The sequence below is a fragment of the Gymnoscopelus braueri genome (assembly GCF_963280865.1).
Source record: "Gymnoscopelus braueri genome assembly, chromosome: 17".
Taxonomy (NCBI): domain Eukaryota; kingdom Metazoa; phylum Chordata; class Actinopteri; order Myctophiformes; family Myctophidae; genus Gymnoscopelus; species Gymnoscopelus braueri.
In genome coordinates, this window is record NC_137617.1 from 25,397,986 (window position 1) to 25,424,897 (window position 26,912).

General features: G+C 42.3%; 1 protein-coding gene across 1 annotated transcript in view; it reads right to left on the reverse strand.

Annotated features, from left to right (window-relative positions):
- The window catches only part of crhr1 (corticotropin releasing hormone receptor 1), a 94,348-nt gene extending 67,760 nt beyond the window's left edge, over positions 1-26,588 (reverse strand). The window contains exons 1-4 of the mRNA XM_080455227.1: positions 25,972-26,588; positions 11,807-11,894; positions 10,159-10,215; positions 9,197-9,322 (exon numbers count right to left, since the gene is read on the reverse strand). Of these exons, the coding sequence (XP_080311353.1) occupies positions 9,197-9,322; positions 10,159-10,215; positions 11,807-11,894; positions 25,972-26,001 (301 nt within the window). The 5' untranslated portion in view covers positions 26,002-26,588. The remainder of the gene's footprint in view (positions 1-9,196; positions 9,323-10,158; positions 10,216-11,806; positions 11,895-25,971) is intronic.
- Between the last annotated feature and the right edge of the window lie 324 nt (positions 26,589-26,912).

Below are 26,912 nucleotides of genomic sequence, written 5' to 3' on the forward strand. Positions count from 1 at the left end.
GTAGTTTCACCTGTCCGTCTGGCCACACTACTGTGGCTTTTAGACTTAGGGCTCTATTCAGAGCCAGATTTGAACAAACCACTAATTAGGGATTTCGGACTAGGCAAGAGGCGTTTCCCCGCAAAATTCGGTATTCTATGGCACCCCCCTCACCCGCCAAACACCTGAGCTACCCGTTACATTATGCATAGGTGTGGTTTGGGCGTTACAATGATAAAACCAATCACCGTGCCAGAAGCCATTGCCTTTAAGAGAAGACTGCGCTAGCCGTCATCCCGATCCAATATATGCTCTAGCCTATCTACCTGTCTGCACTGTTGCCTGGTCTGATTATTATAAGCCACATTGGGCTTGTTTTCCTTCTTTTATTTTATTTTATCCAAATAAATTTTTATATTAATTTGTAGCCTATTGTGTTCACAATAAGCTTGTCATATTAGTCAGATCCGGAATAGTATATGAAAGCCATTTAAAATATGTATACTATTGGTACACACTGGCTGCTCCCTCTCAAACCCAGACACATTGCTGCGATGCGTATGTGCGTCGCCTACCCAAAATAACAGACATACAAGCTATCAACGGCGCTGCGTCATGTCGTGTCGACAGCCTACAGATCTGTTATTTTGGACAGCATACAATGAGGCGCGCGCGCGCCACGGAGTAGCCTATCACTAAACCAAAAACATTACATTACGTGGTCAACAACATACTAGAAACATAGTTTCTACTAGAATACATACTGTAACTTGCTTGGAGCTTTTAATGCAGTGGTTCTCAACCTGTGGGTCGAGACCACAATGGAGCACCCAACGCCTGGCGAGCTTGTAGATCTGCTATTTTCAAATAGCTGATGTATATGTTAGAGTGCTCATGTGGCCCATAGTCGCTTGACTCGCTTCTTTTGGGCTGGTTTTCCTAGACCTGGTTGCTTGTTAGTTGTTTTTCCTCACAACACTGGCACTGATGATAACTAGACGGCAGCCGTCATAGAATCAAAATGACCCCGCTGGGAGTGGTGGTGGCGTTTGTGGTAGAGTGACCATGGGGTTGTATAGAGAGAGATAGCGCATATGCGGTAGAGTGAGCATCGGTTTGTATGAAGAGAGAGAGCACATTTGCGGTAGAGTGAGCATCGGTTTATATGAAGAGAGAGAGCACATTTGCGGTAGAGTGAGCATGGGGTTGTATAGAGAGAGATAGCGCATATGCGGTAGAGTGAGCATCGGTTTGTATGAAGAGAGATAGCGCATTTGCGGTAGAGTGAGCATCGGTTTATATGAAGAGAGAGAGCACATTTGCGGTAGAGTGAGCATGGGGTTGTACAAAGAGAGAGAGGCATTTGCGGTAGAGTGAGCGAGCATGGGTTTGTATAAAGAAAGAGCGCATTTCACACACAGATCATTCATATATTACCAAGATTTAATGAGAAATAAGGCTTCTTTAGAAAAATGCTGGGCTGGGTCTAATTTGTCAATTATTAGTCGAGCCGGGCTGAAATATTTAGGGGATATGAAAGCTCTAGTTAGTAGTTTGAAGTGCTCATGTGGCCTTAGAGTTGCTTCTTTTTGTTTTCATAGACCTGCGGACTGTGGTTGCTTATTTCTCTCCAAGGCTGGCAACACGGCTCATGGTCCAACGCACAAAGCCATTGTAGTGTCTGTGTGCACTTGACGGGTGATTTTATAAACCAGCGGGTGCTTCTAGAATCCACTATCCCCCGTCCCCAAGCCGTACCCATGTGTGTCTGTAGAATTGCAATGTGGGGGATATAGCAACAACACGCCCACGGGCACACCTCCACGGGCAAATAACGGCGTCGGCATAATGGTGACGGGTAGAGCAGGTGCTAGAATAACCTATTGGGGCGGCGCAGGTCCATTATCCCGATTTAACGGGGAATTTTTGGCCTGAGAATGGGGCCCATAATCTTTTCTCTTTTCTGTAAAGTGCTTTTGAGATTCATAAAAAAGTGTTTCTTTCTTCTTAAAAATACGATAGGGTTGTGTTTGTGGTATGCGCAAAAGCTGAGACATCTGGGTTTCAAAAGATTTCAACTGCTTAGGCCTACGGATCCAGCTGGGTGCGTCAAACACTCTTTGAAGAGTTTTAGCTGACACGGAACAGGTGCACTGGAACACTCACGCTCACATATTTTTGAAATGTAGCATGCATTGTTTGGTCGCGTCAACAGAATTCAGTGTGTTCGAGCTCTAATTGCAACGCATGCAGCTACACATCTGTCAGAACTGCAGTAGGCCTATAAGAGTCAGGCTTTATTCCTAAAACCAGTGGTGGAAAGCAACTACAAGCAAGTACATTTACTTAAGTACTGTACTTAAGTACAATTTTGAGGTCTTTGTACTTTACTTGAGTATTTCCAATTTCCAATACTTTTACTTCTACTCCACTACAGTACATCTCAGAGGTAAATATTGTACTTTTACTCCACTACAATTATTTGAAAACTTTCGTTACTAGTTACTTTTCAGATATACATTATGATATTATGAAACATACATTAACCACTTAGCTCTATTTTATACATAGGCTATTTGAAAATACCCGATGCGACGCGTTGCTTGGACTTTTACTTGTAACAGAGTATTTCTATATAGCAGTATTGGTACTTTTACTTAAGTATTTTGAGTACTTTTTCCACCACTGCCTAAAACAAAAAATGTATCTATTTTGTTGCACAAAATGTATATATGTTGTTAATTACTGATGTGGGGTCTATACTTGGCCCTGACCTTTTTCCCCCCTCTACACCAAATCTCTTCACCAAAAATAGCAGATCTGCAAGCTCACAATGTGTCACAATGCGTTGTGAGCTTGCAGATCTGCTATTTTCACTGAATGTTAACCTATCATTACATGCCCAGAATAGGGACACAAGAGTTCAGCTGGTTAAGCACACAGCCAGAGAACATACTGTAGATGATTTATTTGCAAACTTTATTCTGAACAGGAAGAGACTTTCATTAAAATATCAGTCTCTGTTCATGATGGAATACAGCCTCAACATACACTGAGAGCTACCGCCCCTGCTAAAAAATCTGTAATTCTGGACATAGATTCTGTCTTCCTCTGACCTATGTGACCTAAATACTTATCCTCCTCCTCCTCTTCTTCTTGTTATCAGGGACGGATTAACCCCCACACGGGCGCCTGGGCCGCCAAATTTTTAGGGCCCCCCCTAAAACTATTTTTGTGGAAAAAAATATTTTGGAGGGGGCCACACATTTGATATTTGATTAACTATACATTTCATTTTAGTAAATTGTTGATGGCCGCTGAGAGCCAAGGGCCACTGGGTCACGGCCCCGGCGGCCCAATGGCTAATACAGCCCTGCTTGTTATTATTATTATGTACCCATTTATACATACAGTATGTGTTGAAACTATGGAACTGAGTCAAATTATGCTGAGGTCTGCATTTGCGATGCCCCACTTTCTCCTGAAGCAGCATTAATGGGATAGTGTGCTGAATCCCCGCAAATATAGCTTAAAGGTTTAATGACATTCACTTTTACACCACATTCAAAGTCTTTGTCCTGGTCCTTCAAAAGTGTACAAAAAGTTTTAAGTGAAAATTCCATTCCAGTGATCAATGGCAGGTGTTTTTCTCTCACATTTCTAAAGCCTTTTCAACTGCAATGAAAAAATAAATCTTTGCCTGCGGGTGTCGCTGGTGAGGGATTTTGCCTGTCAATCATCGCCTCTGCTCCGCCCCCCCCCAAAGGAAAGGATAGGGGAGGGGAGGGGCGAGGAGGAGAGTGGGCGGGATTATTCGACAGTGACCTCACTGTCGAAGGGCCAAGCTCAGATTACTTTTCAGCCTAATTATTCAGAAAACCCCAGACCACAGAAAATCCACTGAATGTTTTAAGTTCAGTTTTTTTGGGTGTAATTGAGGTCATAAAACCCCAAATAAAACATTGAAAATAAAAAAAGTGAAAATGAATGTCATGATACCTTTAATCTATGCATCTCATTTTACTCTTTCAGCTTTTGGGATCTCTTGAAGGCCTTGAATGCCAATGTTGGATTACGATGATAGGGTTAGCTGGGTCCCGTAGGCTCTCGCGGGATAAGAGTGATTATGCTAATCTCCTAGGTGAAACAAATCGCCAGGTGTCAAATGGTTGGTGGACTCAGGCAGGGTTATGGGACAGTACCTTTGTTTAAAGCATGCACGCGCGCACACACACACACACACACACACACACACACACACACACACACACACACACACACACACACACACACACACACACACACACACACACACACACACACACACACACACACACACACACACACACACACACACACACACACTTCCCCTGAATTCCAGTGTACAGGGAGTATATTATAGATATATGAGATATTACGTCACATTATAAAAACAGCCTTTTAGAGTGCTGGTTTAACTCCATTTGTCATGGTTTTCTATTTGTGTCATGCGTAAAGCCTCTGCCAAGACTCTCCAGGTATTACAGATTCTCGTGGCCAGCCTTGTGATATAGGGTCCTCCAGCCAAGAGGTCTGGTGCAACTAATTGGTGTCCCAACCCATGTTATCAGCACAAAGAAAAATGACCCCAGTTCCACAGCAAATTTGTGGGCACTTGGGTTATCAGTCATACAGTATAATATCATTATTTTACACAAGAGCCTGCCTTAGAGTATGTGATACTGTAATTAAAGCATAGATATTCAAAGTCAGACGTACAAACTGTGGAAGGAGTTTTTGAACACAATCAAATTCTTAAAATAATCATTTTGATTATCTGTTGTGTTGTATGCTCTCATACAATGAATTTGACTTGCATTGCTCTCAGACACAAACAAAACAATATACACCAAGACAAGAAAATAGGGGTCTAAAATGTAAGTGTAAAGTAAATTATGTATATATATATATATATATATATATATATATATATATATATATAAAAGTAAAAAGATAAAGCTGACAGGACTATCATCTGACATGGAGCGATGCATTGATTTTAATGTCTTCCATTTGAGACCAAAGATTGGGCATCAGGAGGGACCAAAGATACACAGATCTTTATTCTGTGACATTTGATCCCAACGAAAGACAGCTGGGACAGGGAAAAGACAACTGATTGATAACCGAGATAACTGAAATGATTACCATTTTTATCTTCAAAATGTTCAAGGTTACTGCTCGAGGTGCTTCTTTTAATGGAGAATGCGGTGAAGAATGACAGCACAGGCAGGATAGAGAGGGGCAGTGTCACGTGACACAGACAGGTCATGAGCCAAATTCAAACACCTGACATAATGAGTGGTTTTCTGCCATATGTGGCATCATGTGCACAACCTGGCTGAGCTACCAGGACACCAGCCGTGCCCATGTTGATTAGAGGCCTGCTTGGCTGAGATGCAAAAATGAAACAAAATAAGAGTATTCTTTTTTTTATGTCTTCCCAGGAGAAATTAATAGTGAAGCACCAAAACTGGTCCTAGTCAGCACTCTTTTTTCATTAACTTCGAAAACCTATTAAAAAAATCTATACAGTATATTCTAATGTGTATACTGTGCGTGCGTGCGTGCGTGCGTGCGTGCGTGCGTGCGTGCGTGCGTGCGTGCGTGCGTGCGTGTGTGCGTGCGTGCGTGCGTGCGTGCGTGCGTTCCTAGATCAGTGGTACACTGTAGAAAGGTGTGTAGGGATCCACACTTGGGCCAGAGGAGAAATCTAATGGGTCGTGGAATTGTGTAAATGACAATGGCCAAGTAATTAAATAACTTTAAATAAACTTTAAATGTTCTCTTTTTGAAAGTGAACATTTCAGCTACTATATTTGCTGATAATCATATTTTACGTTGTTTTCTGGGAAATGCATTTGTTTATGTGCTTTTAACACATTCCACGCCAGAGTTTAATATCATAATGTACTCACCAGTGCCAGCGATTTATTGTTGTTTTTTAGTTTTTTTCACGTCGCCACAGATCTCGCTAAATACCTTAAGATCGCGCGTTAAGCTGTTTGTAGACACACACACAGGGTAGCTGTGTGAGTGGCCCAGAGAAGACCGTTTCAATCGGCGACATTCCATTTTGCAGTAGTCGCGGTTTCTGTTAAACAGCATTCAGCGAGGAGAAAAAAAACTCTGAGATAATGGCGGATTAGGGGAAGATTTAGAGCGCGGCGGATGGGAACGAAAATCTCCGGATACGGATATTTCCATATCCGGGTGTGCTACAATGAAATGTGTCACTGCGAGGGAGGCCTACAATGAAATGTGTCACTGCGAGAAAATAAATAAATAAAAAGACCACTTCGCGTAGAACTACGCGACTGGCACGCAATGTGTTAAGAGCAGGCTTTGGTGTGCCTTGGAAAACATAAATTTGCCTGAAGTAAAATGTTGGTCAAAACATGTTCATAGGGAACCCATGGCTGTTTGCAGTGTTCTCGAGAACTGCTCATCCAATCACCTTCCCACTCAACACTGCACTTCCTTGAGTCCTCAGCAATACATCTGCCATGTGTGAAGTCAAACAGATGAATGCTTCTCGAGATGTGCAAAGAAAGTCAGATACACATAAGATACACATAAGATACACACTGTACATACATACATACATACATACATACATACATACATACATACATACATACATACATACATACATACATACATACATACATACATACATACATACATACATACATACATACAGTACATACAGTACATACATAAATACATACACAAATACATACACAAATACATACACAAATTCCTTTAAAGGGCAAGACCACTTTGGTAGAGGTTTGGGTTGTGTAGTTACCTTGCCATGTAACTCCAAATGTGGACAAGAAATAAAAGATATTTGCTCCATTGATCACTGGCGTAGCGTGGATTCTAATGTTGGCCGGGCCAGAATCTGGGCATTCCGAGCCATTCCACCATTCCGGGTGGAAAACGGAACGCTCGTCCCAAAACACACTGCCCCATTTTTTTCGCAGACCGAGGCCGCCGGATTAGACCCGGGGCGAGGGTGTTTTAGGACGACGGTTCTTCTTCTATTCCATTTCTGAATGGAAAGAGGTGCGCATCTCTGCGCGATGGAGAGAAGGACGGCCGATGTTTCCCTTTTGCTTGATATTGTTTGATGGCGAAACAATCATGACTGGTACACATGAAAGAAGAGTAGACCCTTCACAGCTAGTAGAGAAATTTTAATTTTAAGAATCGGTTCAGAATTGAATGAGTACGGCTATAGTTAAATGTGAAGCTCTTTTTGCTATAAATATGCATCCATGCGTTCTGCGCGCCTGCGACTTGCTGTGGTTGGCTACAACAGAAGAGGGTGAGGGGCTGCTAATGTTATGTAGATTTTTTGTTTTTTTTCCCCTGGCGGATCTTATCCTGCAGTTTGAGCAGACGGGGCAGGCAGGGTTTTACTGACTGGGCCATGGCCTCGTTGGCACTCATGACGCTTCACCTCTTCCATTGATTAGAAATTGACAATTAAAGGGATTGTTGGCAACATTAAGCCTAAATTTGAAAAATATCTATATATATATATTTTGCATTTTTTCCCCTCTATCAGCCACTATATAATGATGCTGGGGTGTTTTCCTGCATTGAAACACAGTCCTCTTTCTGAAATCGTATTTTCCCTACTGTTTATGTGTGTGTCGGGCCGTAAATTAACGCACGCATGTGCGCATCCGTGCGCGTCCGTGCCCGTGTGAACTTTTTACTTTCGGTTTGAAAACGCTCTCAAACTTCGTTTTTGAGGCACATAATTTACTTTTCAGATAGCGTTTGGATAGAATTTAGTTGGTTAACTTCATATATGTGGTCAATTTGTCATGAAAGAGCCTATTTAAAAATACAAATTCAGAGAACCGGCAGGGGTGGGCAGTTCCTTGAATTGTATCCGAATAAAGCAACCCATATTCGGCATGGCCCGTTTAGAAGCGCCCTTAACTCTATGGAAGTCCTCCCTGCGACACCCCCTGGTGGTCGGGGAAACGAACTGCAGGAGTTTTTTTCTTTGTTTATCTCTGAATCGCCTACAATCCCTTTAAAAATATGCTCCTCATTGACTTACATTGTACAGTGAAACAGCTCTCAAAGTCACTCTTTTAGCACATAAACGAACGCAAACAAAGTTGATTCAGACAATATAGATAAATCACCAAACCCAGAAAACAACTTATTTTCCTCCTTCCTCCTCCATTTTTGTGCACCGCTTTCAAAGCGTCTTTTCATAATTTTTCATTATCGGACGGTAAATCTCTCTCTATCTGTCACTTTCTCTGTATCTTCTCTCCAACTGCGCACACACACACACACACACACACACACACACACACACACAGACAGACACACAGACACACAGACACACACACACACACACACACACGCGCGCACACACACACAGCTGTGTGTGTATGTGTGCAAAAATAGTCTTATTGTGGCATTTTCACGCGGGATTTTTGAGGAGCCTCAAATGGAATGAAAAACTGTTTATTTTCATTAAACAAATTAATTTGGGTAAATCTCATGAGGCCCCCTGACTGTTGAGGCCCCAGGCGGTCGCCGAACCTTGCCTACAGGAAAGAAATGTCCCTGCGCCTGTCACGGCCACTGTGATTAATTGTCAGCCACGATCAGAGGCTTGTGTTTTGCCCTGATACAGTAATACCACTGCTATGAGCTGTGAGACAGAATGTGCATACAACAAGGCGTGTGGCACTATTACGAAACTGATTCTTTGAGAGCTATTTGGGGCGCCTGAGTTATACTGTACTGACTGAGGGAAGACAACAGTAATAGTAATAGTAATCCCAAGCATTTGTGCAACCGAGTGTGTAGGGCAGAATGCATTTGCATGTGTGCAAACATTATGAATTACTATGCTTGTGAGGTCTTTACAAATATATTACAATTTGCCTACAAAATGCCTCCCTGAAAGACATTGTTAGTCACAATCAGACACCCTTTTTTATACTCATGTGTCTTGTTAATTTGTATGCTCATGCTAATTTATGTGTGCACAGTTACGTAAATAAGACTGTCCCAAAGGGAAAGACAAGGGGAATTACTCAGTTTTCTTTTAGTCTATTGTCACTGCCATTGAAATGGTTATTGTCACCGCCATTGAAAAGCATCGTGTTTACTGGGGTGCGACTCTGAAACTTACTGGTGGTGTTGTATCTGACACCGTAAAACATCTCGGGACAGGGTCGTGACACCATCAGCCCAGCACTGCTCCTGGGCCAGCAGGTGCCGATGCCATCAATGGAGGTGTCACAGTAGATGCCTGTACCTAAGGAGCAAGAGACATAAATGTCAGGACATTAAAAAAGCAGGACATACAGCTCTGGTGACATTTTGATGATGCTTCAAACTTTTTGTGTCCAAGGCACAGTAATGTGTAAGTCAAAATCTCAAGGCAACCCTGTATTTATAGCGAAAATAGCCGATCTACTAGCTCACAACGTGTCGCATGGAAGCTTGTAGATCTGCTATTTTCGCTTTTTTGTGTGTGGGTGAAACAATAATAATGACAATAATAATTTGGCTATAATCACATACCCAATGCCATGTTGAAAATGCTTTAAATATATTTTTAGTGTACAGAATTCAAAGTACTGATATAGTAAATAAAGAATTTTGTATAGTTATATATTGCAATAATAATGTGTGGTTGTCATGAAATCCCAAGTCACACAGTCTCATGGTCTACCAGTGTGCTTCAGCACACCGTTTGTGATACACTGGAGTAAGGGACATGAACATGCATACTTGACATAGCTTGTGACTTAAAAAAGCACCACACACAGCTCTGGTGACATTTTGGTAATGCTTTAACGTTAACAATCCTGCTGATGAATTACACAGCTGAATGTATGCATGCTGCTCCTGATTACTGCCGCGCTGTGCTGATTTCTGTCTCTGGTGGCGCCATGCCAAGTCTATTTCTAGCCATGGTCTTATCTTTGATGTTACTCTACAGAATCTGTGACGAGATCAAACTTGCCTCCCCGTGCACACCACTTCCACAATAATAAATACTGAGCGGTAACTGGGAATGGTAGGAGCAGTAGAAGACCGGGAATCAATTTCACACATGTTAGGAATGCAAGGCGGCGTCCAACTCACCGCTCCACCAACCTGTGACATTGCTGGAGGTGTGGTTCCAGGAGGACGATGTATACACTGCAATCCAGGGGGAGGAATTTCATTAATAAGCCCACAACCCAATCCCACAACACTCGCTCTCAATTTAGATTGTTTAGAGGAGGGCAGTCCTGAATGAATATCTCATTAGATCCAAGTTAACATCTGCACAGGGTGAACATGAAAGGGCAACGGTAAACACTGGTGACAGACCTATCCCCAAGTACCAACAAGACCATAAGCAAGAAACATGGACCAGGACACGCCTTGAGGGACCATGCTATTATTGCTATAATGTCTCAAACAGTTTAGGATAAAAAAGGTCTTGAAAGGAGGAGGAGCTTGAGGGCATATTTCTTTCATATTGCTGTCTTGCCTTCATATGTGGACAGTGTGGTATTAATGGTAAAATGTGTCAAGCTGCACAAGTAAAAATAAAATTTAATTAAACAACATTCTCCTGCATTTTATTGCATTTCCCAGATACAGTACAACTGCTAATGAGCTGTGCGACACCATGCTAATATAGCACTATTATAATATTTTCTCTTTAAGAGCTATTCAGGGTTCAGAGTTATACCCAGGGAAGGAAAATATATTTGTATTCCCATGCATTTGTGAAACTGAGTGTGATGCATTTGCATGTGTGCAATCACTTGAGTATGTATATTAGGCTACTATACTTGTGAGGTCTTCACAAATATCGTGGTATTACAAAATACCACCTTAAACGTTGTTGTTAACATCTACAAGATAAAGTGCTCAGGGTTAGGGACAGGGTTATAGATGTAACAATTTCAGTGTGTTTATGCATCTTACTTTAGACGCATGACACAAATAGAAAACCATGACAAATGGACTAAAACCAACACTCTAAAAGGCTGTTTTTATAATGTGATGTAATATCTCATAATATCTATAATATCTATGCTGTCCGGCAGAAACCAGCTAACTCCAAAATGTTCATTTTTCAGGAAATGACTAAAACAAAACAAAAAGTTAGGAGGTTTTCGTTCATCATTGATAAGTACAGCTAAATGGACCTCAAAGCTCACAATGAGGTTGGAGGTCAAAAGGGGGTGGAGCCTGGAGTCAGCAAAACCAGCAAACTCCACCCCCCTTTGGTGGACTTAGCTGGTTTATCAGAAAGTTTGAGGATCCAATGGAGTTTTTTAATACTTTCCATTGGTTCAATATTTTTTTTATAAGGGTAAAGGGTGTTCAATAGCACTGATTTATGGGGGAAAAAATGCAAAAGCGGAAAAATGGAGTTAGCTGGTTTCTGCCGGACAGCAACGAATACTCCCTGTACATTCCCTGTGGCATTCAGGATGTGTGTGTGTGTGTGTGTGTGTGTGTGTGTGTGTGTGTGTGTGTGTGTGTGTGTGTGTGTGTGTGTGTGTGTGTGTGTGTGTGTGTGTGTGTGTGTGTGTGTGTGTGTGTGTGTGTGTGTGAGTGTGTGTCTATCTTGCATGAGTGCATACTAGCACTCATGTAAGATAGATTTCTTAGGGGTCATTTGTCCCCTTCAGATATTGTTAAAGTGGCTTGTGCTGTTTAAAAAAAAACAGTCTGTTTTATGAGAGTCGTTTTAGCTAATTTATACTGTATCATTGAACACTACACTTACATGAGACATTCGATGACAGCATAAGTAGGGCTTCGCATGTCAGCTCTCCTGTAGATTTCGACAGCAGAAGGCTGATGATGGCAGACACCTGAAAAGAGAGGAAAGTGGCCACAGTGACTCACAGTTCATTATTCAAGCTCTCCCACTGACAGAGGGTTGATAATAACTGACCAATTTACATACATGTATGTCTTGGCGCTTAGAATCTCTTGCGTCACTCATTTTGAGACAATTTAGGTGCCTCATGGGAGGAACGATGCTCTATTGAGCCGAACTGAAAGCCTTTTAGTAGCCTTGGGCAAATGACATGCTGTACTGTATGTACCATTGTCTCTCTTGCCTAATAGCGCTACTGATCTGAAACGCTTTGTAGTCTGGAATACATTTCCTCCTCACATTAGCATACTGATGGGTAACACTTTAGATCAGTGGTTTACTGATGGGTAACACTTTAGATCAGTGGTTTTCAAAGTAGGGGCCACGGCCCCCAAATGGCCACCAGGGGGGCCAACTGGAAAGGAAAGGAAATTGAACGATGTAAGATGTATTCGTTTTTATTTATTAATTTATTTAAACAAATATGTATGCATGTATTCATTTATTTTATTTTATTATTTTAAATATAAAAAGTTTGATATATATACACATACATACATGTAACAAATTAAATTGCCCCTTTTCGGAACCCTGAATACCTTTTTAGGATTTGGGATGGTACCACTATCTGGTCTCGAACAAATATAACGTCTCTAAAGTTTTGCAGCAAAATTTCAAAGATACTCTGAGCTGCATTAGGGTCCCGCGGAAACGTGTGTTGATCGGCACTAATCAGCGTTGTTATTAAACATGTTTATGTAGTTTTGCTATCTCTCGTGCTCCATGTCTTGGAGGGAGAGGGGGAGGCGGGGCATGGAGCGCGGAAGAGAGAAAAACAATATGGATTAAACATGTTTAATAACAACGCCGATTGTATACCGTCATCCCAAATATAAAAAAGGTATTCAGGGTTCCGAAAGGGGCTACAACATGTCATTAATTCTGGCCTCCATTCCCAGTTACACACCTGTCTCCTTTCTCTCATCAGCCCTGCAGTTGCCTGCCTATCATTCACCAGTGGTGTTTTGGTTGCTACACAGGATACCACGGCATTCCACTGGTCATTTTTCACCACCCTAGATTCACGAGCCAAGTACCCAAATGGCTACTTTACATAATACATGACAGGTTTACCGGTGGCCGTGAGCGTGCGCACGCGTGCATGTGATGTCGTTAAAATACCGTTCCCCTGAAAACAAAATCACCATTACACCACTGCCTATCACTCACCTGTGGCCACTTCACTAATGAGCTTGTAGCCTAGATAAATGGGCTTACTCTGCTTTCTAATTGCCAGTTCCTGGACATGTGTTGTGTAGCGGATGTTATGTTCTGCCCTAACCTGCCTTTCGTGTAAGCCTGTGTTACTTGTTTATTGATATACTACTGGACTTGACCTGCCTAGTCTTCGTCTGCCTTTGAGTCCTCAAACCCGACAAGATTTTTGACATCCCTATTTTGAGCATGTCATTATTGTCAATTGTCTTCCAAATTGGTCAAATATGATCCAAGATGTTTCTATTTTCAAAAATAGGGTAACCCATTTTGCAATAGGGGGGGTTATGGCTATGTGGGCGTCCTTTCATGATCATACAAATAATCATACAAATAATTTATACTGCAAATAATCTGGATGTTTTGGAGGAAATTAGAGACAATTTATAATGTAGTAGTTATTATTTCTCTACTGGATACCTATTCTAGTATTACAGGGTACATGTGCAGTCCATAAAACCAAGCAAACATAATGGACATTTCAGGGAAGATGGAGATACACAGAGTAACTAAGGTATGCAGGCGGTAATCTAAAGCAGTATTTCCTACCCTACACTTGAGGGTGTGCCAAAGGTCAAACTGCTGTTCTGGGGTAGACAAAAATGTAAAGAAAAATGTTGCTCAACATCATTATATATTTCCCTGACATTAAAGTAAGCCCTTGATTTAATGTCTCTGCGTGCAAGTTCTCTATGTGATATCATTCCAGCTCCTACAGTATAACTATTAACCGGTAACTTTAACATAGTTAAAGGTAGGGTAAGTTATTTTCTTTGGTTAAAATAAGTGTTAAATAACTCTATATTTATTTATTATTAATATTTTTTAAAGATATTTTTTGGGGCTTTTATGCCTTTATTTGGACAGGACAGTAGGCTGACAGGAAATGGGGAGAGAGATGGGGGGGAGACATACAGCAAAGGTCGTCGGGAACGGGAGTCGAACACGCGACACGCTGTCATGCTGGATTACCAGCTTATGTGGTATGCGCCTGGACCGCTAGGCCAGTGGACGCCCCAATAACTCTATATTCTGATAGTACTCACTGCAGTCTCCGTGTCTCGCCAGCTCTTTATTACTCAGAACTGAGACAGGATACAGATTAAACTAGAAAAAGTGCTCCTCGGAGCACAGGTCTCCGCCAGGTCAGGTAGGTTATTTTGGCCTCCTGGTGGAGCTATAATAGGCCAATGTGAAAAGGGTGCCATTTCTTCCTAGGCCGTGCACGGCAATCGGACACTGCATTCATGATTTGAGGCATTTTGTTCTAAAAAATGTTTTGCTAAATTTGACCTGCTGGTGGCGCTACAACAGGCCAATGTCTGTGGAATGCCCTCCCAAACCACCTGAGAGCACCGCAGTCCACTGATGCCTTTAAAAATGGACAAAAAACCTACCTTAAAAAAAAAGCATTTTTCTAATTTTTATGGACTTTGTTTGTTTTTCGTACTAAGTTTTAATTTCTAAATTTTGGCCCGTTAGTTTTAGCCTGGTAAACCCTCCCTCCAGAAATCTCATTTGTATTTTATTTCAGGAGTGAGTCTGGCATGAGGGCCTGTTTGGCTTTTTGGCTGTGGGCTGGAGCTGGGCGGGAGTAATGTAGCTTTGATGTCCAAGTGGCCCTTTGATGTCCAATTAAGCCACTTTAGGCTGCAGTGATTATCACCAGGAGTAATTGGTTTGTCTTTGATGTTAACGAGCAGCTTGTATGAAAGGTGTATTGATTAATGATGTGTGAACCACTCGGGTTCCACCTGATTGGCCTAGCTCCGCTGTCAATCACAAAACAATGAGCGAGGACGCTGATTGGAGAGTCCATTTGGTGGACGAGCAAGAAACGCCCAGATAAGCCTTCAGGCCAGACTCACTCCTGAAATCAAATGGAAATGAGAATTCCGGAGGGAGGGGCTTTACCAGGCTACGTTAGTTTAGCCTAGTTGGGTCTATTGTAATTGTTTTGTTGCCTATGCTGTTTATGCCTTGCTTTAAATTGTAGCACTCTGAGATTCGTGAGAATGTAAAGTGCGTTATAAATAAAATGTATTATTATTATTATTATTAATGTGAAAAGGGTGGCATTTGTTCCTCAACATAGTGTGAATGTGCGTGGAAAGTTTCACCGCAATCAGATGCTGCGTTAATGATTTGAGGCATTTTGTTCAAAACAAGCCACTACTGCAAACTTTAGATGTTATTCTTAGCCAATCAGGATGGAATATGAAAAATCAAACAGATCCATCTTGATCACACGACTATAGAGATCATGTGTACCGATTTGCGTGAAATTTGCATAAAATGGGAAGGACTAATATAAAAAAATGTGACATAAGTCGGCATCTTGGTGGCGCTATAAAAGGCAGATGTGAAAAATGCAGGGCAATGGTTTTTCCTTGGCCTCTAGGGAGTATGCATACAAAGTTTTATACAGATCGGTGCAGTTATAGGTAAAAACACGAATCGGCCTGTTTTAGCGCCACCATGAGGCTGATTTAAACATTTTGAAGTGGCATTTCTTCCTCTACATAGTGGAAATGTGCGTGCAGAATTTCAGGGAAATTGCATGCTGTGATCATGATTTGAGGCATTTTGTTCAAAACGGAGCACTCCTGCAAACTTTGGAAGCCATTTTTGGCCAATCAGGATGGAATATGAAAAATCTGAAATACCGGTTTCGTTTAATGACTATAGAGATACTGTGTACCGATTTGCGTGATGTTTGGACAAAATCTGTAGGAGTACTGTCAAAAAATGTGTTTTGGAAAAAGCGGACTCCTGGTGGTGCTATAACAGGCCCATGTGAAACATTTGGGGCAAAGGTTCTGAATTGGCATCCAGGGAGTGTGTGTGCACAGTTTCGCTGCGATCAAGCCAACGGTGTCGGAGATTAGCTGTTCACAGACGGACACACACACGGACACACGGACAGACGGACGGACGGACAGGGTGCAAAACATACTCTCTCGCCATGCCTTTCGGCCTGGCGGAGACAACAAGTGAAATTGGAAGTGATGACACAAAGAAATTAGCAGAATCTTTTGAACTGGAACACTATAAAAATGAAGCTGATAAATGGGTACTCTCTCCTGATTGGCTGACATTTTATCACCTACCTGAAAATGTATTTTTTTGTTTATTAAAGAGCTGGAGAGACGAGGAGACCCCTGTGACTGAACAAACACTCTATAGCAATGATTAATATCAGAATATAGTGCTTTAACCTTTTAACAAAAAACTTTTTGTTTTAACCAAAACATATCACTTACCCTACCTTTAACTACCACATGTAACATCATTGTGAAGTGCAGTATTGACATTGAATAGCAGATATACAAGCTCATAGCACGGCACCGAGCGCCGCGCTATGAGCTATGAGATGGGGGAGGGTTCCACAGCCAAAAATGAAAAGGTTTGAGAACCACTGAACTACAGGGTATGTAGGAAGTGCTGTAAATCTGTTTTAAAACATATTGTTTCTTTAAGATTCCAAAGTCTGGGCTATCATATCTTGCATTGTACCTACCCTACATGTAACAAGGGGAGATTTAACAGTGCTTTAGATCAGTGGTTCTCAAAGTGGGGTCCAGGGACCCTCAGGGTTCGTTGAGGGGCTTCCAGATGGACAGGTCTGTATACTGGTGACTCTGTACACTCTCAGAGCTGTGGGGGTCCTTGAAATCAAAGGGTTTGAGAACCACTGTTTTAGATTAGAGCCTGCATTCCCTGTAGTTTCCCTGTGGCTATAGGTAACATGTGGTGAACTAACAGTGCTGTAGATTTCAATCTGCATATCCTTTAGTTACTCTGTATCTAGTCTCGCGTTTTCAGACAATCGCCGCCTGCCAATACATCTAAAACCTATGCAGTTTCTACCTACACCTACTGCTTTGGAAACCTATATGAAGGAAGGACCATCCTAAAGCCTTTACAACACAGTCAGTTTTTTTTATCTCCTTAATTGTTTCCACCCAGTTTTAGCAATACTTTGAATTTAGTCACTGGATGTATTAGTAGGCGGAGATCTCTGATCGCCTGGCAACCCGAACCTGCCCTGTAACCGTAACAAGGGGTGAACTAACAGTGCTTGTATTACAGCCTTCATAGCCTGTAGTTACCCTGGAATTGTACCAAGAATGTTTGAAGAAACACGTTCAATGAGGGTCTTATGTGTACATTCTAATGAGCAGAATATATCCCATAGGCTAAGAAAACCTTGACGCGATTATACACAGTAGACTTTGAAGGGTAAACACAGCTGAAGGTAGTGTGTTTTATTTATGTTACAGTGTGCCAGCATGTACAGTTTATGTACAGTTAACATGTAATAGGGGTTGAATGACCGACAGGGACAGGGGCAGGGACAGATTATGGACTGAGTCAGTGGGGCCAGTGCCCAGGGGCTTTGATTACCAGGGGCCCCTAGAGGGCCCTGGTAGTCACGAGGCCGATCAACATATTTAGTAAAATGTACATGTTAAAGCTAAAATATGTAGGCCCCTCAGCCTATACAGTACAAGGCCCCTCCTATATGTCTGTCTAGCTAACAGGACTAATGTCTGACTAATAACAGACCTGACAAGCATTTTTAAAGATTTCTTTTTTTACATGCAAATAAATATCATGCAAATATTCTATCTAAGTTATATTGACTCCTGTATGATCAAATGTATACACGTGCATTCTTGACCCACACATGCCTTACATCTAGAGCAGTGTGTTTGTGTGCCTACCCGTTGTGAGTAGTGTGTGGGAGAGAGAGCCCTAAAACATCATTTGCCCAGGGGCCTCTTTGAGTCTTAACCACTTCCAGCATCCGTATTGTGGGGAAAGCTTTCGCTTTCGACGTGTTGTGAGCGTGTCGATCGGCTATTTTAAGCTTTTCCCACAATTACAGAAAACAGATAATACACTAGTATAGAGCCCTGAGGGAATCCGGTCCCTGCTTCTGAGTCGTGAGGGCCTGAATTTGAATCTGTCCTGGATTCTGCCCTGGGTTTCCAGTCTTTCTACGCTCTCCTATCTAAAAAAAAGTATATAATGAAGGACGACTTCACCAATTTTCAACCCATCTTCATATAATTGGTCCTCACTAATGCTTGTTATAATATGGTACCATTTCTATCTACTCGGTCTGTGTCTCAGAGGAGCGATGTGAACATTCCAGGAACCCGCCTACCAGTGACATAATCGATGGGGAATCAAGGCTAATAAAAATGTCAGGCTTTCTATTCCTGGAAAGTTGTCATGCTATAATGGAAGCCAGCGTTCTCGCGTTAATAAAAAATAAAATAACTTGTTTGAAATATGAAGAAAATTGGTGAAGTCGCCATTTAACTAATACACAGTTAATTTAAACTCTGAGGTTGTAAAATATATTCATGTGAGCCCTCTCTGAAAGTTACATTAATTTGACTATGTACTTGCTCAGCAACAGAGCAGCACACTCCAGATTAATATTCCTTTCACTCACTTTCTGCAATGTGGTCACAAAATTAAATCCATCTGGGGTTGGATTTCTTGAGGCCAGGAAGGCTGACCTCTCTGGACCGATTTATAACCCATCTACCTGGGATCAGGGATCAGTAGGATTACAGTGCATATTGCACTGTGTCACTGCTAGTGCCACAACACCTAGACACAACACCCTCTGATCCACGCTGGCACCTAGTCAGTTTGTGTCACTGCCAATTTAGCAGAGGGAAGGGAATGAAAGGAGAATAACCAGCACTTGATTAGAAGTCATGTATTTTTAGAGCTGGCTGAATGGCAGCTATAGTGTAGAGACCTGAAAGGATATTTCGCGAAATCTTCACTGTGACTTTCCAACGATGGGATGTTACAAGGCCTTTCAAAGGACTGTGGGAGATTTCGAGGGACAGCGAGTGCATTTTCCGGCAGCGGCTGCTGCCGAGGCAGCTCCGCGGAGCTGCCGGCGGCGCCAGAATTGGGAGTGTGCTGCGTTTGTGTAACGCAGTCCCCACCAATATTATTTACGATTCTGTGCCTATCGGTACATAACTCGGACGGCGCTTAGTCGAATAGCAGACCATCGGCCGGTCGTCGCGGGCACTCGCGCCTGGAGGCGCTCGGGCGCGACTCCTTGGCCTCAAGGTCTGCTGATTCGGCGCGCCTCCGTCATGGTCCAAAACTATACTTTATCGGCGGAAAAAAGAAGTTGACTGCCGCTCCTCCACCGGCAGTTCCGCGACTGCCGCTCCTCCACCGGCAGTTTCCGCGGCAGTTCCGCTGCTCCGCCGGCAGCTGACGCTCCACCGCCGGCAGTCACTGCCGGGAGCTGCCGCTCCTCCACCGGCAGTTCCGCGGAAGTTCCGCGGCTGTTGCCGCTGCCGGAGAATGCACTCGCTCCTTCTGGAGATTTCTTGAGGACGACTTCGCCAGCGATGGGATGTTGTGATACATTTGAATGGGCCGTGGGAACTACTTCTGGGGACCTGCTTTGACAAAAAGTGAGAGAGAAGCGTAGCCTACTCCCAAAAACCAAAGAATCTAAGTGGATGTCAAATAAATAATAATAATAATAAATAATTTCCTACAATTGAATGAGGCGAAATCTGAAATTATCATCTTTGGTCCCCCAAATTCTACACAGTCGTTTGTCTCAAGAGATTGGTTGCCTATCCCCCAACTTGAAGGAGGTAGCCCGTAACTTGGGTGTGCTCTTCGACTCTGGCCTCTCTTCTATTCCCCAAGTAACACGAACTGTTCAAACATGCTACTTCCAGCTGAGGAATATAGCAAGAGTCAAAAGTTTCCTGTCGCCTGCAGATCTAGAAAAGGTAATTCACGCTTTTATGTCCTCTCGTTTGGATTATTGTAACTTCATCTATTCCTGCCTCTGCAAAAAAGCGATATCCCGTCTCCAATTAGTACAGAACTCAGCTGCCAGACTGTTAACCAACTCCAAGAAATGAGACCATATCACACCCATTTTAGCTGCTCTTCACTGGTTACCCGTTAATTGCAGAATTGATTTAAAGATTTTACTTATGACTTTTGAAGCTGTGAATGGACAGGCCCCCCGTTATATCTCTGACATGCTGGAACATTACAGGCCTGTACGCAGCCTCAGATCCTCAGATAAGGCCCTCCTGGAGACTCCCACACCCCAGCTCATCACACAACCCAGTCGGTGGCCGGAACATGTTGTTCCTTTTATACTGCTCTGTAAAGCACTTTGTGACTATGTCTGGAAATGTGCTATATAAATAAATTCATTATCATTATCATTAAGTGACGTTTTCCCTAAAAACCAAGAAACCAAAGAGACCCGGCGGCTGGACACTGTGACAGACTGTGCCCGTTTATCATTCGAGTTCATTACTTCCAGGTGAAGGAGCAGATCCAGCAGATGGTTAGGCAGAGGGAACAGACTCAGCCACAGTGTGAAACCCAGACCCGCTTCTCTATACCCGTCCCAGCTGGTTGCTGAAACCCCAGGGCTGGGCTTGGTCGTCATACATATACATATACATATACATATACATATACATATACATATACATATACATATACATATACATATACATATACATATACATATACATATACATAATACATGTACATATGGGATCGGGAGCATCAGCAGCCATATATTTTATATTAATGCAATTAAGTGAACAGCTGACATCCTAAAAGCATGGATCTTAAAATACAGTAAAGAAGAACGTGGAACAAGGCCTCATTGTCTGTCATCTGGAGGCCATGGCATCAAACAAACAAACTGCCAGCGATCAAATTACTGCAAACTAGATAAGTGTGCTCCTCGGAGCACAGGTTTCCGCCAGGCCGGGTTGCCTAACCGCAAACTTTGGTCATAGCCACCTGGAATGGGATCTGAAAAATCAAATTTATACATCGTGCTTGCAAAGTTTCACAGCAATCGGGCGTGCATTCATGATGTGTGGTATTTTAACTTTGGAAACTAATCATAGCCAATCAGAATGGAATATGTGTGTGAAATGTGATAGATACGTCTTGATCACATAATTACTGAGATAATGTATACCGATTTGCGTGTTTGGACAGAATCTGTAGGAGTCCTAACAAAAAAAAAGTTTCGCATTGTCTCATGGTGGCGCTATAACTGGCCGATTTGACAAAGAATTGGGTGGAGATTCTTCCTTGGCCTAGTGGGAGTGTGTGACTGTGGGTGCAAAGGTTCCCGCCGATCGGTCCAGTGGTGCTTGTAGCATGTCAATGCAAAACGGGCTCCTCCAGCAAACTATGAAAGCCGATCGTAGTCAATCGGAATAGAATCCGAAAAATCTGACAGATACATGATGATCACGTGACGACAGAGATAATGTGTACCAATTTGGGAGAGGTTTGGACAAAATCAAAAAAGGAATTTCTTCAATGAGAACATTTTGGAAAACAAAAACTACCCACCACAAAACCTCCGGAAGGCACTCAAACAATTAGGCTTCAACAACAAACTAAAAACTAAAACTAAACCTCAGCATTATTTCAAGTGGCTCGCTCATTACTGACAAACTGATTGTGGCGAATTGTTTTAACAGTTTTTTCACTACCATTTCCACCCAAACTTCCCTCGCATTCAGGACTCTATGGTATCCTATCATATCCTATCCAAGCACAGTAGCACACTATGAAAATCTGCGGGTTCAAAAAGACGAGTTCTCACTTAAATCAGTAAAAACTGAAGATGTGCTCATCGCCCTTCAGCCAGCATGGCCACGACAACATCCCCACCAGATTCCTCTGAGACGCAGCCATCTCCGCTCTCATGGTAGCCAACATTACAAATGTATCAATCTGTCAGTGTCACGTCCCACAAGAATTCAAGCTGGTGAGAGTAATCCCCCTGTATAAAAATGGAAACAAATTAGAACCTGGCAACTACCGTTTCCATCCTTTGTTCCATCTCAAAGGTTATAGAGTGATTAATTCACGAACAGATCAGCAGTTACCTCACAGAAGGAAAACTGCAGTTTCAATTCCAATCTGGCTTCAGAACATCCCACTCCACAGGCACATGCCTACTGTATTAGGCCGACTACATCAAACGCGAGGTAGACTTGGTCATGACTCATGGTCATGCTGGATCTCCAAAAGGCGTTTGACACATTATCAATCATTCAATTCTACTGAATAAGCTGAAGGCGATTGGTTTTGATAACACATCTTGAGGGGAGAGAACAAGTGGTTTATGTCAATGGAACTCTGTCCTCGTCCCTGCCAGTGATCTGTGGGGTTCCCCAAGGAAGCACACTAGGGCCGTTACTGTTCCTTCTATACATTAACGACATGAAAGCAGCCTGTAACTGCAATTTGTTGTTGTTTGCTGATGACTCAGCACTCCTGGTCTCTGGCGAGGACAAAATGTGGAATGGCCTGACACCATCCATTAAAGGATTTGTAACACTAGTTTCTTTCAAAACATCTATCAGGAGACCACAAGGGGAGGTAAAGGTAATTGTCCCATCTCTTTTGGGAATTTAGGATGGCATTTCTTCCTTGGCCTAGTGAAGAATGTGCGTGCAAAGTTTCACAGCAATCGGATTCTGTGATGAATGGAGATATTTTGTTCAAAACGGACCACTCTGCAAACTTTGGAAGCCAATCTTAGCCAATCCGGATGGAATATGAAAAATCTGACAGATCGGTCTTGATCACATGACAATAGAATTAATGTGTACCGATTTGCGTGATGTTTGGACAAAATCTGTAGTGTAATATAAAGAAATGTGTTTTGCAAAAATCTGCCTCCTGGTGGCGCTATAACAGACCGATGTGGGAAATTTGGTGCAGAGGTTCTACTCTAGCCCTCAGGTAGTGTGTGGCTGTGTGCACAGTTTCATGTCGATCGGGCCAATGGTACCGGAGATTACTAACAGATTAGCTGTACATGTACGGGCGCACACGCATACACACACACACACACACACACACACACACACACACACACACACACACACACACACACACACACACACACACACACACACACACACACACACACACAGGGCCGTAAACATAGTCTTGGCCATGCCTTCGGTCTGGCGGAGACAATAATTACATTTATACGAGTAAACCACCACCACCGATGCAGCTACATGCTACATTATGCACCCGAGCAGGTTTAGGAGAAGTAGGTGTGCAACAGTTAATCAAACGAATCAATCTAATTAGCAATTTAATTGGGAAAAAGGGTTTCGGCGGAATCTCTAATATTCAAACATCTATATATGTAGCCAACTAACTGAGATGTATTCCCAGTCTTGTTTTTTGTTCTACTTTGTTCTATAAATTGGATTATTCTTTAATGTAGAGATTGCTTTACAAAAGGTTATCCCAAATGGTGCTGCATGGGTAATCCTGAGCAGATTTATATTCCAGTTAAGACATGTATGAACATACATGTTAAGACATGTATGTTCCAGTATGTTCTGTCAAGGTGCATTTTGCATATACCTTAAAGTTCAAACATTTCAACACAGAGTTCCTTAGTATTGAATAGTTTCAAGAATGATACCTTTTTCTTTCATAGAAATATCTGATGACAGAACTCTGCTTTATTCTGTCACAGAAAATGCTATGTGCCCCAGATTAAAATAGCAGTGTATGAGGTTGTCTACCCTACTTCTCTTTCACACTGAAGCTTCAAATAGCCTATATAGGCCTATTCAACCACATAACTGAGGCTGCAATATATCGTTATTATATTGATACCATATGAGACTAGATATTGTCTGTGATTTAGCATATCATAATTAGTGATTTTTTAAATTTTACCTTAACTTATACAGGTTGAGACTTGAGGTCTCCTTTCCTGGTTTTAATCACTTATGCCCTATTTTATACTATATATGATAATGTCACAGTATCGCTCAAATATATTGGATTTTGTCCATGCACAGGTGTTGCTTGGTGAAAAGAGATGATTTTCAAGCAGTGAGTTTGGCCAGCTACTAGACTAGCCTGCTGGTGTGGCGATCTGCTTTCTTTTTTATTCCTAAAGTAATTACAGGTTACAGCTACCTAGCCATGATGTAAACTGATATGCTGAATGAGCCAGTAACTCCCTTAATGCGATTTGACACCACTAAACTTTAAGATTAAGATTAGTGCAATAATTATTTCCATCATTATAGTGGAAGTAAGGAATGCTGTGTGTGTGTGTGTGTGTGTGTGTGTGTGTGTGTGTGTGTGTGTGTGTGTGTGTGTGTGTGTGTGTGTGTGTGTGTGTGTGTGTGTGTGTGTGCGCGTGTGTGTGCGTGCGTGTGTGTGCGTGCCTGTGTGTGTCTGTGTGTGCGTGTGTGTGTGTGTGTGTGTGTGTGTGTGTGTGTGTGTGTGTGTGTGTGTGTGTGTGTGTGTGTGTGTGTGTGTGTGTGTGTGTGTGTGTGTGTGTGTGTGTGTGTGTGTGTGTGTGTGTGTGTGTGTGTGTGTGTGTGAGCTGGTTTGGTTTTAAACCACAACAATGGCAACATGCTGTGAATAGCTGGGGAATTTCAAATAGGTTCTGGGGATTCTTGACTATTTTTAGCGCTGCAGCTATATCTAGTACAATGGAGTAGGTAACATCATTAAGCGTGTATAACGCACCTATTGGCGCAGCAAAACCACCCATCTACCTTGTCTCCGAATTGTTTTTCATACAGCAAAACTATCTGAAGGGCAGTGACCTTGGCTATATGTTCTTCTTAGATAATTTGTCTCAAAGCAGCAAATTACTAAAATAAGAGCTAATCAATATTCATAGGCTACTTATAATAGCCTACGTGGTGCTATATATAGGGTCATATAAAAAATGACTTTTTCTTATGGGCTCATTTTATTGAGGAGATTATTGTAACTATTTGCTTCAAAACCTGCCTTTTGATTTAGGCATAGTCAGAATGCAGCCCATTTGCCATTTAGAAATCACTTAGGGAAGCGATTTGATTTATTGTTCAATCCTCCTAACACTTTTACTTCTTTTTTTACAAGTAGGCTAACCCAGATACGCATCAGCATTTATATATTCAATAAGATGAAATGTGGTCTTATGTCAAAAAGCTATACGTGCAACAACAAAAATCTAAAGTTGGCTTTTGTTGTTTTGTCTCTTTTATGTTTTGATAACAGACGTCATTTAATGGGAAAACACCAAATATCAAATTATTAAAAAATATATATAGGCTACTAGGGCTATAAGCCATTAAGCCACCACGTTGATGATACAGTCATTTAATGCAGTGGTTCTCAACCAGTGGTCCGGGGACCACCAGTGGTCCTTGAGGGGGTTCCAGGTGGTCCCCATGATGGAGAGTTGGTAACCAAATGTACCCTTATCAGGTAGATCTGAGATTGAGAGCGTAAAATGAAACCAAATGGACCCGTTATTAATTTTACACTCTCAAGAGTTACAAAATTGTTAAACATCTGCATTCATTAATTTACAAGAAGGCTACACAATTAGAGAATGTAGAATAATTGTTATTTTGATCAACATTTGCCTGTTGTCTCTCCTATCAATCAATCAATCAATACACAATCATCAATACAGCATGGAATTGTGGACAAAATCTTATCCAAGGATAACAAAATATTCTAAGTTTTGTGCCTGAGAGGCAAAAGCTCATCAAACGGTGGTCCGTGGCCGAATAAATAATGGACCTTGATATTTAAAAGGTTGAAAACCACTGATTAAATGGATGATAAATCCATTCAGATAAATCAAACCGAAGCCCGCGAACACAGCCTATTAGTGGCTGTTACATCGCGCAGTATAAGCATTAATGGGCTTTTAATATGACTTAACGGGCAAAACTTACCTTCACTATGAAGATGCACATGAGACGCATATTTGCACGTTGATCAAAAAATGTATTTGTATACAAATCCAGATTTGTCTCTAAAATCCTGCAAGCACGGTCGTCTCCATCCCAAAGACACACACTGTCCGGCCACTGAGTTTCGAAAAGTCACTCCACAAAAAAATTGCTGCAGCTTATATTGCAGGCAATTTCAAATAGTCCAGGTCCTCACCGTCCTTATATTGTATGACTATAAGACTGATCGGGATGTGAGTTTGGGAACGAAATACTGTAGGGTATACTTTGTCACTAGTAACAGTAGCCTACACGCGCCAATCAAAAACGCATAAACGTTCCCTCTACACAAAGCTCTCCTCAAATCGTTAATAAGACATGAAAAGAAGACGGTGTCATCGGCACGTTTTTTGATGTAGAACACGGACCGGTGCCCACTGGGCACTGTATCTCAGCTTGTCCTGAGGGCTGAGGTTAAGGTTGGTGTCCTTTCCATGCGGGTCGGGGTAGGTTTCTCATGAATACCCAAACGAAGTCGGTCTGTCAGCTTCTGTTACAGGACTGGAAACCAAAGCCACCTTGGAGACGCAGCAGCAGCGCGCCATGCCTTCAGATGGATGCATAAAGACCTGCTCCCTCAGAGATGATCGTTTCGCCCTAAAGCCCTTTTACATGCATGGTTTGCTCTGTTTAAGTAGCCGTACGTGGGCCGGGCTGGCTGTCATACCTCCGGCACCTTATTCTGACCACTGTGTGTGTGTGTGTGTGTGTGTGTGTGACTGAAGCCCCCTCTGTGTCGAGATTAGAGTGAGTCCCAAAAGCACCGCCCACGCGGTGTTGTGTGCCGAGATTGTAGCCTACTCCCTGGCTGCCGGTGTTGTTGTGTGTGTGTGTGTGTGTGTGTGTGTGTGTGTGTGTGTGTGTGTGTGTGTGTGTGTGTGTGT